The sequence below is a fragment of the Amblyomma mixtum genome, chromosome 6 (genome assembly GCF_055824585.1).
Source record: "Amblyomma mixtum isolate Tamu chromosome 6, ASM5582458v1, whole genome shotgun sequence".
Classification (NCBI taxonomy): domain Eukaryota; kingdom Metazoa; phylum Arthropoda; class Arachnida; order Ixodida; family Ixodidae; genus Amblyomma; species Amblyomma mixtum.
Window position 1 is genome coordinate 76,853,301 of NC_143017.1, and position 15,386 is coordinate 76,868,686.

Below are 15,386 nucleotides of genomic sequence, written 5' to 3' on the forward strand. Positions count from 1 at the left end.
CGTGAAATCTCCGCCCAACGAGCAGCAAAGTTGCGCGGATGCGGAGAAAACGAAACCGACACACCCACCTGCTTCGCAGTTCTCGCGAGATCACGCGAGACTTGGAAGTTCATAACGCGAGGAGGGTGAACTCCATTGTAATTTGGGATGCTTCGCACTGTTTGGATTTAAGAAGAGGCCAAGTACAGCATCGTAAACATTTCCGGTAAGTGTTTCCTATTCTGTTGTTGCGCGCTGCATAGTCCTTGCGCAGTGAAATTTGCCCAGTACCGCGGCGCCGGTCGGACCGTTCCATTTGTCGTGGCGTTCCTCCACCCTCCGTTACCTACTGTGCCTGTGGTACGGTCCTTTATGTTTCCCTGCTTATTTCCTGCGTCCCGCGCGTCGCTTACCCATTCCGTCGTGGGGGCGGCCACATCGTTTTGGCACCTTGGTTTGAGATGCGTGGATGATCGGAGGCTGTTCGCTGGACCTCGGTGATGCGATCGGAGGAGACATTTCGACGCTGCATCTTGCACAATGACGCCCGACGCCATTGCTTGCGTTAGTGGCGTTTCTCGCTCGTGCTATTCAGCTTTCGTTTGACGCTCAAAGCGACGGAGCCCGTGTACCACTGCGGTTACCACGTATACTGTGGCAGCGCTGAAAAAAGTGATCAGGCCGTTCATTTGCCTATTCGCTGATCCTTCTAGAGGCCTGAATATTTTGTTTAACGTTATCATTCGCTCGCCTATTTATTCTGATGTGCCGGCGAAAGGTTGTTTCCTTGCATTGAACGCCGCTTGTTTGAGTAAATAGGGAAGCTAATATATGCGTATAAACGTCCAAGTAAATTTTTAGCTACTGCTGGACGCGCAGACTCTGGACGCGCTTCAGTAACGTTATGATTGGTGGCACTTGAATGGTTTGAACGCTAATACATGGCTGAAAACGCGGGCCTGTGATGGGCTGGCGCTAATAGAGTTGTAAATTCATGTGTCCGTGCACTGCCGGTCACCACCTGTGTACAGATCTTAGCTTACACAGGCGTGTAAAAAGAAAATAATAGTAGTAGCAGTTATGCAAAAATTCGAGCGCAGCAAGATTTATTTTTTATGTTTTAATATAGTAAGGAAGTAATATCTGGCGGGCGGCCTAGTACTAATTACTTCTCCAAGGAATGAACATTTATTTACGTGCATCATTGCACTGCCTAATTGTCAGATATGTGTGCAGGTTGGAAAAGTAGTTGCAGTCGTGACCTATAAATTTCAGCACTAAACAGTGGTGACTGGAAATTTAATCCTTGAACAATGCTTTATGCACTATTTCTTTTTTGGGAGTGTGAAAGTAAGTGTTATTATATTTTGGTACTTCACACGCTTCCCAAGAAATGTTTGTGTGTGCTGCATCTTTGTACTAACGGTAAAAAATTTGATGCTACCAATGATTGTGAGACTTCCGAGTAATTTGTACAGCCATGTGTATTCCTCTTGGAGACATTAGGTGCTACTTAGTCCACTTCAGTTTTTGGCTTTACCTGTTGAAAAAAAAAAAGGGAATTATAGCATCCGGAAAAGTAATCCAGTTCTTTCTAGTGGAATTGGAAACGTCATGTATGGGGCATCTGGGACAAAAGGGCTGCCCTTTTTACATCTATAAGTACGTACAAGCACATTACTTAACTGCTTAACGCTGGAGTGTTTTACAGCTTGAAATGTGATAGGAAGGGCAACACGGTCAATAAAGTGGCTGATTTTTTAGATGAATAAGCCAACAAACGTTCAATAAAGTATCGCTATCACACATCTTGCTTCAAATGTGGCTGGTTGCTCGCAAGTTGAGCAATGTGATGTCTGTTATACTGAGAAGTTGCTCTTCACAAGGACTCATCCTGATAATTTCACACGTGCCCTTTTTTACCTTCACAGTGCAATGAAAGGAGGTGGTAGCAAAGTTTCTTTAGATTATCTGCCTTCTTTCTTCAGCTGGTTTAATTATTAAGCACTAGTCGGACAAATGCCATTTTCTCTGATCATCTCGTTAACCTCCTCAAGGCCAACTATTCACACCTGCCATAGTGGCTCTGTGGGTAGGGCACTCATCTATTGAGCTGGAGGAGCCGGGGTGAGTACTGGCCACTGCGGGTGCGTTTTGACGGAGTCGAAACTAAAAAAGGTGCCTGCATGCTATGTGATTTTGGCACTTGTTAAAGAACCCCAGGTCCGAATAGTCCATGAGGCGCTTCAGGACGTTAAACCGCACAACTTACAATTTTTTCAACTATTCATAAGAAAACAAGGCACAAGGAGCACACATACAAAAGACAGTATTAATTTTAAGCACATATGTCTCTTACATTCATATTTTCTTAGCATTGATCAGGTTTTGAGCATGTAGCAACTAGCCTGCATTGGGAGTTCATGCATGTGTATCTCGCATGCATACAAATGGAAAAATTGCACTCAGAATGACTTTAGAAATTGAACTGCATCAATTTCTAGCCATTTGGACCACTTATTTTGTGGAAAAAAGCCGGTGCACATTTAGACAAATGGTTTCGAAAAAAAAAGATATGAAATGGTGCAGTTGCCCATATCTCTGTCTTTTCGACTTATAAGAAAACTTGCATTCGAATGGAAAATTACTTCAAGAATTATTATAAGGTAGTTGACTGATGGAAAGAAAGATAAAAAAACTTTAATATTTTTCGATATCTTTTCCTGCCAAAATGGGCCGCATTGAACTGTAGACCCACACTTGTAAAAACTCTCGTGTAGCACCCAGGAGGCCTCTCAGTGGAAGATACAAACAGGCTCAGTGGTTTTTTGATAATTCGGTATTATTTAGCATGCAAAATCATGATATGTAGGTGCACCATTGTCCATTTGCCAGCGCTTGAAGCAAGTGAGACAACATACTGCCCCCCTGAAAGGTTAAAGAAGCCCTGAAGACAAATTCATGTTGGCGTGTATCAGTAAATTACTTCATTCTAATTACACAAAAGCTACTTTCACTGAAAACAAGTTTTATAATCGAGAAAAGCTCAAAGAATGAAAAAAAAAATATTGCCACCTTTGGCCTTTTTCACAAACTACTGTGAGTCGGTGACATCCCATCAAGGTTTTTTTTTGCATCACCATTCACTTCCAAATGGCAATTACAAAGTCAGTTTTGGTTTTGACATTGCAACTTTGAACTGAATGGCGGGAATGTTTAAAAATCCCATTCTTTCAGCAATAAATGCTTCTTTTGCTGCCGAGCAAATGTCAGCATTGCTAGGAAGAGCGATAGGACCGATTTTTACAAAGAACAGAAATCGCATAGAGCTGACCTCAGTGCCCCTTTAAGAAACCACGCTTTGTAAGTGAATTTACTGCAGTGCACTGATTCAATTTGTCAGGCATTGTACTCTGGCTTTCATCAGTTAGCACCATTGTTATGACATGGAGAGGCTGTTCTTGAACGAATTTTTAGAGGGGCCTATCTTTTGAGGAATTTCAAGAAAATGGAAGCCACGTGTGAAGGCAAGAATTATTGAGAGATTTTGCTCTATCAGACTAGGGAACAATTGATAGACTGATTGGTTGGTTGATTAACTGATTATTTTGTTGATTGACTTGTTGAGTCTTGCATGCCAAACCAGTAGTGTGGACTTAGCGAACATCATAGTGGAGAACTTCGAATTGCGACTACCGTGAGGTCCTTTTATTAATTTGCACTGAAATAAGCACAGAGTTTAAAGCAATCAATCATTTTTGGTATCTGTTTTCCTGACACCGTTTTTATTACACAAATGGCCTAAAACCTTGTTTATTGCAGTTCTGTACACTAGGGCTATGAGCAAATTTTTGTTGAACCAAAGCAGGATATTTAAGCTTGTTATATCATAAAGAAGAAAGGGAAACGTGCTCCAGTTTCGAAGTGCATTCCATCTTGTGAAGCTTTTGTGAAGCACACACTCGGGAGCAACAAGAGGCGATGAAGGTATGTGGTTGATGAGATAATGATGGCTTAAAACCTTGTTGCATTATAATAGTTTAAAGGTGCTTCTTCGTATCAGAAGTTTGCTGCAGGAATTCTTAAGTGCACCCTGTTTGGTAAAAAAAAATAGCTACAAATGTTGGATAGTTATTGACGTTATCATTCGTCTAAAACAGCTCTCAAGGAATTGCTGTATTGGAAATAATACTTATGTTGGCAAGCCTGATTCATAAGCAGACGCTGTACAGGAGTCCCGACAGTGTCTGGGACATCATAGCATATCTGCGGCTCATTAGGTAGACGTCCCCAGAGCCTGCCAAGGGCCTGGCTAGAACTGAGGAATGACACATTAAAAGGCTGCAAACAGGGTCGTTTCTAAGCCCTGCGATTCTAAAACATATAGACCCGACTTTTTCGAGGTACTGTAAGTTTTGTGAGATTCGGGCAGATGTATATCATATGATATGGGATTGCCAGAAAAATCTGGGGTTAAGGAGAATAAATCAGCCAACGAGAGAGGGCTGGGAGGTGACCCTGTCCAACTGCTTGGGCCTGGTGTAGAGGGCTCTGGGTCAGAGAGCGTGGGCGGCGGCTGCCGCCAATGGTGTCCCAGAATAAGGACTACCACCCAGGCAAGGGAACGGCGAAACCCTCCACTCTCCTCTGTAACCCACCCCAGTGCATCCAATAAAGTTTTACCACCACCACCAAGCCTTTTCAACTGTGCATCTACAGCGTATCCTGCAGAAGCAAATTTATGTCTGCCATCGCAATGTCGGTGCACGTTAAAGAACCTCAGGTGATTGAAATTAATCTGGAAACCTCCACTACAGCATCTTTCGTAGCCTGTGTGCAGCTTTTGGACGTTAAACCCCACATGCTGCACCATACCTGTAAAAAGATAGTGCCCTGCACGTTGACAATAGAGCACTTGGTGAATGATGCTGAACATTAACGTTCAGTATTTCAACAGTTGGAATATTTAGTAAATGTACAAAGGCTGTAGGATGAAAAATGGCATGCTTATAGTAATTGCTGTGAAACATATGTGCTTGTAGTGCCATCATGGTTGCTGAGTAGTGTGTCTATGAATAAAGTTAAAGCATATTGACTGCTAGAACCATATGTTGCAAAAGTTCCCACGACAGCCTGCCTGTGACCATAGTGAGTGCATGGCCATGTAGGAATTAGTGATCGCTGCCACTTGGTGGTACTGACCATTAAAAATGCCGAGGAGGAATTCCACTATAATTCACGAGCTCATGCAAGCAAATTAATTGAGCCACTTTACCAACTAACTCTCGCTGCGGTGCAACAAGTGGTACCTGGCTTCAGCTAATAATAGACAGAATTGGGCACGTGTGCCGTAATAGTTTGGCTATCTGACTGCATACCAATTAGTTACTGAAAGCAAGATTTGTGATAAAGCTTACAAATTCTTATCAGTTTTTAAAAGGCTCCGAAAAGTCCCTGTTGGCCCTGTTTTGTGTGTCTTCGAATCTGTGGCCCTCCTTCATATCCTTCCCAGGGGGACCTCGTTGCGTTAACTGTTAGTAATGCTATCTTTGGTTTGACCCCCTTAGGTAACAGGAAAGGGCAGGGCGCTCTCAAGCTCATTGTTGAGAAAAAGAATGTATAAACTGCGATGGTGGCTGGACATTGGGAATGTTGCGTATGCTACTTTAAGCCTTCCCTTGTGCCTTCCAGCATGCTAACAGCACTGAGAAAGAAGGGACAGCTTGAGAGAGAACTGGTTTGGTTTGGTTTATAGGGTTTAACGTCCCAAAGCGACTAAGGCTATGAGAGACGCCGTAGTGGAGGGATCCGGAAATTTCGACCACCTGGGGTTCTTTAACGTGCACTGACATCGCATAGCACATGGGCCTCTAGAATTTCTCCTCCAAAGAAATTCAACCGCCGCGGCCGGGATCGAACCCGCGTCTTTCGGGTCAGCAGCCGAGGACCATAACCACTGAGCCACCGCGGCGGCTGAGAGAGAACTGGCAGCATTAGTGAAAGGTTTCCTGAAACCTCAAATTTGAGTTTCACTCAAAACATGTTGCGTATGGCGGCAATAAAAAGCCTGCTTGCCTGACTGGAATAAGAAAATTTCTATTCGGTCATCACGATCTGTTGAAAAGAAGAAAGGTTCCTAGCTGGTGCTTCGCCTGTGAGAGCTTGTTGGCTGTTAATTTATGTGTGCACATCTTGTGCCAGGGACTGCTACCAGACATGGGTGAGGCATCTCTGGGTGCCAAGGCGCCGGACTTGGTCTCCGACAGCAGCGCGTCCAGCTCTAGAGGACCCCCTGCCGAAGTTGTTTGGCCTCCTCATGCATATGCCGATGTCGGCATGGCTGTGAGTCCTGTTATCTTTTTGAGAAAGATAACACGTGTGCATGTTTAGTTTCTGCCTCTCTATCAATGAAAAAGATGTTGTACGTTGGAGTCAATCGCGGGACTAGAAATGTGAGCAAACAGCAGAACTAACTGCTTAAGGAAAGCCGATTCGGTTGTTATCGACGCTCATAATTGGGTGATATGTGCACGCTGCTGAAAACATGAACTGTTTGAAAATGTGACTGAGGTGGACTTAGCCAATGTGGACCTAGGGTGGACTGTCTCACAAGATCGGAGGAGGGGGTTATAGCTGTTGAAGACATTCTTCCATTGTGGTGGAAGACGTAAAGTATCAGATTTTTTTTTGTTTTTCAGTTAGCACAGCCGTAATAGAAAAAAACAACAACAAAAAACTGAAGGAAGTTCATGGAAGGGATGCAGTCTTAGCGCATTGGGTTGGTGGCTTTGTTGTGGCAGTGAACTTGGAACTTTTCTTTTAGCAGATGCCTAGGTCATGTAACAACTAAAAGCACTGTAGATTATGTTCCTGTAGAATGGCGAATGGTTCCATTGCCTTACCTGTACTTCTGTTAATGAAATTTTTGAAGGAAGTAATATAAACTGTTGTCAGTTAGCTGTCTGGATTATAGACTGGAACAGAGCTGAAATTTCTAGCATTTGCTGTAAAGCCTTTTGAGAGATGACGTGCATTGTGCTGCTTTATATAAGGTACAGGTGCATGTGTCTTGTAGTATAGTTTAAATAAGGGTTGGACTTATCAGTTCTTAATTTTTTTAGGATTCAGTGGACTTTTTTCAGTGTTTATTCTAGAAGGCAAATTTTGCTTGTTTGTTTGTTTGTTTTTTTGCAAATAGGTATGCGCCCCTGTGCCACATACATGTCATTATTGGCACCCTTGTGCAGTCAAAATTCACATACTGTTTATCTTGTGTGTTTGAAAGAGCAGTTGATGTGCCACTAACACATGCAAATGGTCATGTTTAGAGCAATGGCTCTAACGTGGAATGCTGTTGCCGTGGGAAAAAGTAACTGTATAGAAGTTAAGTGACCGGGCCATTAGAAAAAAAATATATATATATATAAATAAAAGATTACATCTTAAAACTAGGTTGTGCAAAAACAAGAAAACAAGTGAAAGCAACTCGTGAGAAACTCTTGCCTTGCTTAGTTAAGTGGAACCAGGCCTCTCTGTCTAGTCACCATCATGTCGAACAAACTTTATCTGGTTGCAGTAAATGCAAATGTATTTCTTGCTTGCAAGGCACTGCTCACTTCTTCACTCGTGGAACAACTATGGAAGCAGCAAATATTTATCAGGGCAAAGCTTCGTATTGCATAGAAAGTGCACACATGGGCAATATACATATATTGAGCATCAAAACCAGGACATGCTATTCACATATCGTAGACAAGTGCCCATCTTAGTTTTGTCATAACACACATCCTTACCTTGTTGCATCAAACACCGACATAGTGAGATTTCAGTGCAAGTTCTACTGCCACAGTGAAATAAAAGCACAAGGTCCAAAATCATACCAATTAGAATACCGTATTTTCCGGTGTATAAGACGCGGCTTTTTTTCAGAAATCTTGCTGGTGCGTCCTATACAAGGGTGCATCTTATACGCTAATTTTTCGCGTTTTTTTTTTTTGCGAGTTCAGAAGTTACTCAGGTTCATGTTCAAGCTTTTTTCATCGAAAAATATCACTACCAATGACGCGGTTGTAACGCGGTTAATACTTCAATACGGGGACCGCCGTGCGCAGCTTTTCTTAGGTGAACTTTATCATGAAACAGCTGGGATGACGACTTCCGGGATCACAAACACGCAACCGTTTTGGAGGCCCCAAGCAAAAGTAATGTGAAATGCCAAAAGATGAAGACAATTGCGCATCTCGCCATTGTCAAGACTAGTCAAGACAAGCCGGTGTTCTTTTTTAGCCACCCTTTGCAACTTTGCTCCATGTAGGTAGTACGAAGAGAATGTTTCAGCCGCGTTGCCGCCAGAAATGGGCAAACTTTTTGATAGCGTATACGAAGATGAAGACTTCATAGGTTTTAAGTAGAAATAAAATGTTATTATGGACATAATGCAGAGCACTTTCGTTTTTTTCTTTTTTCTAAAACGAGGGCGGGTATAGCGTGAGTGTTGCCATTTTCGATCACTTAGCGTTGCTTAAGAATTTGTCACAGGTACAGTGAATTTCGCGATGGTCGCGCAAGTGTGTTTAATTCTCACTAGCCTAACCGGTTAAATTGGGGTGCGTCTTATACACGGGTGCGTCTTATATACCAACTTTTTCAATGACAGCCTGCATATATGGCGGGTGCGTCTTATACACCGGAAAATACGGTACTGCAGTTTTTGCGTATTTGTAGCTTTCACAATATACAAACACAATCCACATATACAAACACATCTGGAAAGAGAACAAGAAAATAGAGCTGGAACTACCTTTAGAAACCAGTCAGGTTCGTGACATCCTTCCTTGGAACTCTTGTCATTCGCTATGGCTGTAGTGCCAGACTTGCAAAGTTGTTCTCTTGGGATGTCGTATACAAAAGCTCCCGAGTATCTTTGTTGAGGATGGAAATATTTTCGGTCTTATTCAAGTTTGCCTTAAGAGGCATTCCAGCACAACCCGTAATGCTCTCTTATGATAGTTGCATTGGCATACTTGTTCTGAGTACAGATTGGTGCCCTGGCATTGCAGGTGGACTATGCAAACGGGGTGCCCGTTTCTCTGCATCAACCACAGCACTACGAACGGCAGGAATTTGTGACCACCGACAGGGAGTCAGCACTAGTGGTCTACCATGAAGAGCCTTACTCACAGCAACAGCCATCAGGATCTGGTGCTTTGGAAACATACATACAGGTGACACATGGCTTACACTTTCTGGATGCTGTTAACACTGGAAGGAACTTTTGCTAAAGGGCCTGATAGTCATTAGAGATGGCTTACTCATCCTAATAAGTGCATATATATGACTCTCATGCTGTCATTTCCAGTAGTCCCTTTGCTGTGTACATGCATGTTTCTTTTTCTGTAACGCGGCAGTGATTCCACATTTAAAGTACGAAGTTGGTTTTCTGAGTTTGTTAAAGCAGCTGCATCAATGCTTTTTTTTGTTTTTGTCTGCAGTTTTTGTTTGCACTTTTTTCTGCGCTATTTTTTTTTATATAGTCTTTTTATGTAGTTTGTCTCAGTACTGCGGTCGTGTGACCCAGGCAGGGTCAGAAGCGGGTCCAGTCAAAGGGCAAGGGTGTAGTCATGGGGGCTAGGTGCAACACAGCTGCTAACAGTGTAACTCAAGAGGTTAAACTGCCAATTACACCCCCATTATAATATATAATGTGATTTATTTTATGATGTAGCAGTAGCACATCATGCTGTTGAATGCATACCTATCACAGATTTCATCGTGCGGAGAAGACAGGGCACTGCAACTCGTTTCTGACATCTTATTGTGTTCTAAGCTGTGAATTGGTTGTGCTGTTTACTGTTTTGTCGCCTGTGTATTATGTCCTCTTTATGCATGCAAGAAGTATGATGGCTAGAGTATGATAATCAGAATAAGAACTACCATCATTTAGTCTTAAGCACCAGATATGTAGATGACTGACATTGCACTAGCATACTGTGTATGCGAGATGCACACACTTGCTGTCATGATAAAGTATGAGCATACTCCAAATAGCTGTTTGACAGATTTAATTTTTGGGTACCTATGGTGATATGCCATCTTTTCGTCAGTACCTTTGATGTTATCATTTTTTTCTTTCTGAAATTTTATCACATTGATTTGCAGAAGGATGCAGTAGATAGAATGATTCAGTAGATCTAAATAAATTCCAACATCTTATGCACTCATGTTTCAACAACTAAAAAGGTATTTTTTTCAGTGTTCTTTCTTCCGCCTTGTCTTCTTTTTATTTTATATTTTTTGTTTTGTACTTCAGCGTACTTTTTCCAGTGTCGTCTTTTTCTTTTTCTAGCGGTGCTGTTATTTATTCTCAAATTTTGCTGTTATGTGCATTGTTGCGACCCTTTCTGTGAATGCCTAGTTATGATTAATATTTTGTGATTTCTATTTTATTTTAGTGCAATATTTTTAACCTTATAACAATGCTTTGTACTTACTCCCCCCCCCCCCCATGTAATACCCTCAAATGAGGGCCTTTGGGGGTATTGTGAATAAATAAATAAATAAGTAATAGGTACCTTGTGGACTACCACTGCCTTCCGACATGCAGGAGTACAGGTTGCAAATTTCTCGCATTTTCCTTGCTAGGTACCCTTTGGTGGCTTATCCCGGCTTGCAGTGGCTACTTTCCGAGAGTCACCCATTCCCGTCTCGGACTCTCAGCAGCAGCAGCAGCACTATGAACAGGAAATTGAGCAGAGGACAGCTGATGACATGGTGGCAATGTCCGAAGTCCTGGACCTGGTAAGCGCCTCTATAATACTCTCGCCTTTATTATTTTTTTCTTTCCACCTTCATGTTTTGCCCATTCGTGTCACCGGTCACAAGATCAAGGTCTCTGTTGTATGCTGATGGATAGTTAAAAAAAATTATGTTCACAATTACTTAAAGGGTCCTAAACCATTCTTATCAGCTGTTTCGAGCATTTCTTTCGGCCTCTATGGTCTTTCACCCGATTAGCATGCTGTATTTAGTATCATGAAAATTATTTTCCATCACTGGTCGTGTTCCTACCCTGAGAGGAAATGAGAGCATGTCTGCTGATTTACCATCAACAATAGGGAAAAAAAACTGAAGCAACATTATGTTGTATGATTGAATGAATGAAGCGAGCATCACATGTGCTGCACAGAGCATGTCCTTGCATCTTTGAGCATGTAAGCAATGCTAAGGAAGAGGGAAAGCCTTAGTGGTGAAGAGCCAACAGCTTTACTGAGAGGTGCTTGAGGAGCTATTAGAGTAGCGCACAGCTGGGAACTGTAAGAAAAAAAACTCATAGTCAGTGACAAACCTTTTACATTTGGTGTTAAAAAGAATACTCGCAACAATTCAATACCAGTTTTGCCCTGTCAAATCTTGATGATTTGAATTCAAAGGGGACAAAAAATTTCTTCAAATTATGCAAGGTTAGAATTAAGGGAAGCTCTATTTAACTCCCTTCAATGCACAAGACGTTGACAGTATGCAAGCGTCAGTTCAAGTTAACCAGAAGTTTGAAATATGCGAGTTGAAATCAACAAGATACCACTGTAGATTGTTTGTGAATATATTTTGTTTAGCAAAGTGGCATCAGTGAACATGTGCATTCTGACTGACCTGCTACAGTTTATATTTACCTGACCATATACCTGTACAGTTGCAAGAAGTGCTGAAATAAATAAATATGGTTCTTGCTTGACAAATTGATTTTGGCTGACCTATGTATACCCATTTATCTGACAATGCCACATTTGGGAGTATACCTCTTTCAGCACAATGTACTCTCATCATTTGATGGCTATGTACAAAATGCTGCAGCGGAGCAAAGTATTCTGTGGGCTTTACTGAATTCAGTTAAAAGTACTTGCATTCAGAATGGCGCAGTCAATTTCGCAGTCTAGTAACTGTTATGTCAGGCATAGCTAAAGCTCCCACTGCAATGCTAGAAAGACCTTGCCAATATGCTTTCTGCACAAAAGACCAAGCAGAGAAACACATATAACTCTATAAATTATGGTAGATGCGTGCTAGAGACGCCATGCATGGGTCACTGAAATCATGAGGTTTTAGTTTTTTAGCTGTGTGCTGTGACAAGTTTTTTATAAACCCTGATGATCAGTCTCCGGGAAGCTGTTTTAGAAACTGTTGTTGCTAGCAGTTTTACTAACAGCTGTGTTGCTTTGCTTTACTTTAGCTCTGTGATTGTTGCTAGTTCAATAGCAGCGACACATTGTTGTGGAAGGCATTGGAAACAGCATTTTGTGTGAAGTGAGTTTCATCTGAAAATGCTTACTGGCCGAATTGTGAGTGTTGTCAAGGAGGAGACTTTAAAAAGCAGCAGGAGTCATTGCAATCCAACAGAGGTGCTGTAATACATTAGGAAACCAGCAGGTGGTGTGATGCATGGAAATCTAGTGTAGCCCCAAACATTCACTGCTGTGTCACTGCCCCTCACTGTGAATTGAAAGTGGGAGGAGAAAGTGTCGATCGTAAATAATCCTCTTAAACTGCAGGTGTTTGCTTTGCAGCTGCCTAATACAGTAAATAACTGTGCTGCGGAATTTCTTCCAATAGGAATTTGTGGCGTCTGTGCTTTGTGTCATTGCAGCACCGGTCCGTGGCCCCAAGCAGCTCTCGCGACACAGTGGTGGACATTCCGGTGTCCCTGCACCATCCGCACCACGGCCACCACCACCTGGCACGTCCCTCGTCGTCTTCACCATCTCCGCCCCCGTCGCAGAGTCCTCCCGCCCTGCTGGTGCTTCCTGGCACAGCTGAGGAGTCAGTGGGGGCCCTGAGACTGGAGTCTCAGCTCACGGTCAGTGACTGCTTTGCTCTTGCTTGGGTGGATTGGTTTCTGACAGTATAGCCTTCTGTTTTTCTTTTCCTCCTTGTATTGTTTGTTTTTACTGCATAAGAAGTACGAGTGACATTAGACGCAAGTGCCAGTGTGCGTCTCTGCATGCCCACCAAGTGAAGCCTATATCATCTGCAATGAGCCAAGTGTGAGCCCAGCACGTGAACCTCCTCTCACCGGGAGGCGAGAGGGAAAAAGTGCGTTGATGTTTGTCAATTTTTTCTTCTTCCCACATTCAGAGTGGCCTATTCGTTGACCTAGGCAAGATGGGATCATGAAGTGGGTGATTGTTTTCGGCTCACTTTCGTTTTACGAACCTGCTAGAACTGACAAGCTAAACCTAATGAGACGTCTGGAGAGGTGTGGCAATGTATTAGATAAATGTAACGCATTATTGCTTCTTTTTTATGTGTGCTTTTATCCTTGCTAATGCAGTAGGTTGATATAGTAATAACACATTTATTTTTCATCAGAAAAAAAGGAAATGCTGGGAAAATTTAAGTCTAGTAAGAGCTTCACTTGCTCTGTACAGCCAGAGCATGGCAAAGTGATAAAATATTACAATGGGTGCTTGTAGCATAGTCTTGTTCCTCCCACAGTATTCGTCTAAACCGTACATAGCTGGGCCCTAAGCTCTAACGTACCTTGTGCTGTGTGCTCAGATGTCTCATTCATGTTTGTTTTGCAACGATATTTGTTAGTACTACTGCCATATATATACAAGAAGGTACTGTACCAAGTGTGTGCGTATTGTGGATAAGGAATTAAAAAATAAACCGCAATTTCCTGTTTTGTTTGTGTGTGTATTTAGTGTACTCATCTCCATTGGTGCAATTTGCATTGTCTCCATGACTCTTTTCAGTTGTGGCAAAGTTTATACTGACTAGACTGAGCACACCCTAAATGGACAGTTGGATGAGCATGTGATATTCCGAATTCTGATCATGGGGTGCATCTGGCTGTGAATAGCCTCAAGTGCAGGTGCCGTTCATTTCATTTCATTTCATTTCATTTCATTTTATTTATTTTTCCCTTAAAGGCCCGAGGGCATTACATAAGGGGGGAGCAAACTCAAGATTTGTACTAACAAGACAAGAACACTACAAAGAAGGAAAAAAAATAACAGTGAAAAGGAATAAAAATGTACAGCAGGTAAGGGGCGTCGAGAAGGTTGTATGGAAGGGCATGTGTGCTTGGGTGCAGCATAGATAAACCAGAAGGGTAAATCTCTAATGCAGACCGCAAAAATTAACAGCAACATTGGCATTAGTGTGCCCTCTGCGCATCTTATGCAGGTGCAGCCTAGTGGTTTCTTTTCTTGTGGTTTTGTGTACTCTCCTTCAAAAGTGCACATGCTCATTGTTGCTCGCTGAAAAGTGTCTATTAATAAAACCTATCCGTAAGTTGGCGCTTGTCCTGTAATCTGTCTTCACCCCTCCTTCGTTTTGCCCTTCAGCACAGCATCCTGTCTTTATAATCCATAAGCATGACTGCTTTCCTTGATTGATTCAAAAAGAGAAGTGCAGAACTTTAACCCTTTGAGGGTCGAATTATTTTGAAGAAAACTTTCCCAGGTGGTCAAATTACTTTATTGCGGATCTTGAATCTACAAAATGTATATAATCGAGAATAAATAGTAAAAAAAAATTAGGAACAGTACTTTGGTGACAGCATCACTCACAACTGGAAAATGTTCAATAGAATTTCACGAGCGACGGTGATAAACAAGCTAAAAGCAGCACCAATAAAGATAGAAATCAACTTCCGCCGCCTCTGCAAGAGAGTGCCCAAAAAGAGAAAACACGTTTCGCGCGACTCCGTTGCGATCCCACGGCGGAATCAAAACCGCGTAGGCACTTTGCCGCAGAGAGCGAGAATACCTCGCGAGCAACAGTGATAAGCAAGCTAAGAGCAGCGCCAATAAAGATAGAAATCAACTTCGGCAGCCCCTGCAAGATAGTGCTGACAAAAAGAAAACTCAAATTTCGCGCGACTCCGTTGCGATCATGCGGCGAAACCAAAACTACAAAAGGGGTGTTGCCGCAGTCTGTGCCGCCGCGTTAAAGCTAGACATAAGTTCTGCTTATCTCCGTAAGAAGGCAGCACAAAATTCAAACACTTCTTGTAAGTCCTAAGAGGTGGCAGCACCCCCCAGTGAGCATGCATTGTTCTTTTGGCGCAAAATTTCAAACGGAAGATCGAAACCGTACCCGTACGGCAAAGACCTTGCGGGACAGAAAACCGCCGCCATACATATACGGCAAAAACCTTCAAAGGGTTAAAGCAGCCTTGAAATGCTTTTTATAGAATTTTTTGCTTTATTTTCCAAGACTTTCCCCCTCTCCTTTCCATAACTGGCGTGCTGCACAAGTATGGTCTCTCAGACACAGCACTCGCTGTGCGCAGCCAATCTCTGACTACCATCCTGTTTTTTTTTTCTTTTCTGATTGTCTTTTCTTTTTAATGATGCACCCATAAACATGCTCTCTCATCTTCTTGCACAAGACAACTGGCCAGT

At 42.5% G+C, this 15,386-nt stretch overlaps 2 protein-coding genes across 6 annotated transcripts in view; one reads left to right on the plus strand and one right to left on the minus strand.

Annotated features, from left to right (window-relative positions):
* Nucleotides 1-550, minus strand: part of LOC149339437 (protein adenylyltransferase SelO, mitochondrial-like) — a 44,697-nt gene extending 44,147 nt beyond the window's left edge. The window contains exon 1 of the mRNA XM_089548246.1: nucleotides 393-550. Coding sequence (XP_089404372.1) covers nucleotides 393-511 — 119 coding nt within the window. The 5' untranslated portion in view covers nucleotides 512-550. The remainder of the gene's footprint in view (nucleotides 1-392) is intronic.
* Nucleotides 95-15,386, plus strand: part of LOC149339441 (uncharacterized) — a 60,563-nt gene continuing 45,271 nt past the window's right edge. For 2 of the 5 annotated variants that reach the window (XM_089548230.1, XM_089548231.1), the window contains exons 1-5: nucleotides 215-543; nucleotides 6,194-6,321; nucleotides 9,039-9,203; nucleotides 10,621-10,776; nucleotides 12,620-12,829. In XM_089548230.1, coding sequence (XP_089404356.1) covers nucleotides 480-543; nucleotides 6,194-6,321; nucleotides 9,039-9,203; nucleotides 10,621-10,776; nucleotides 12,620-12,829 — 723 coding nt within the window. In that variant the 5' untranslated portion in view covers nucleotides 215-479. The other 3 variants (XM_089548233.1, XM_089548236.1, XM_089548232.1) reach the window with 3 other exon arrangements.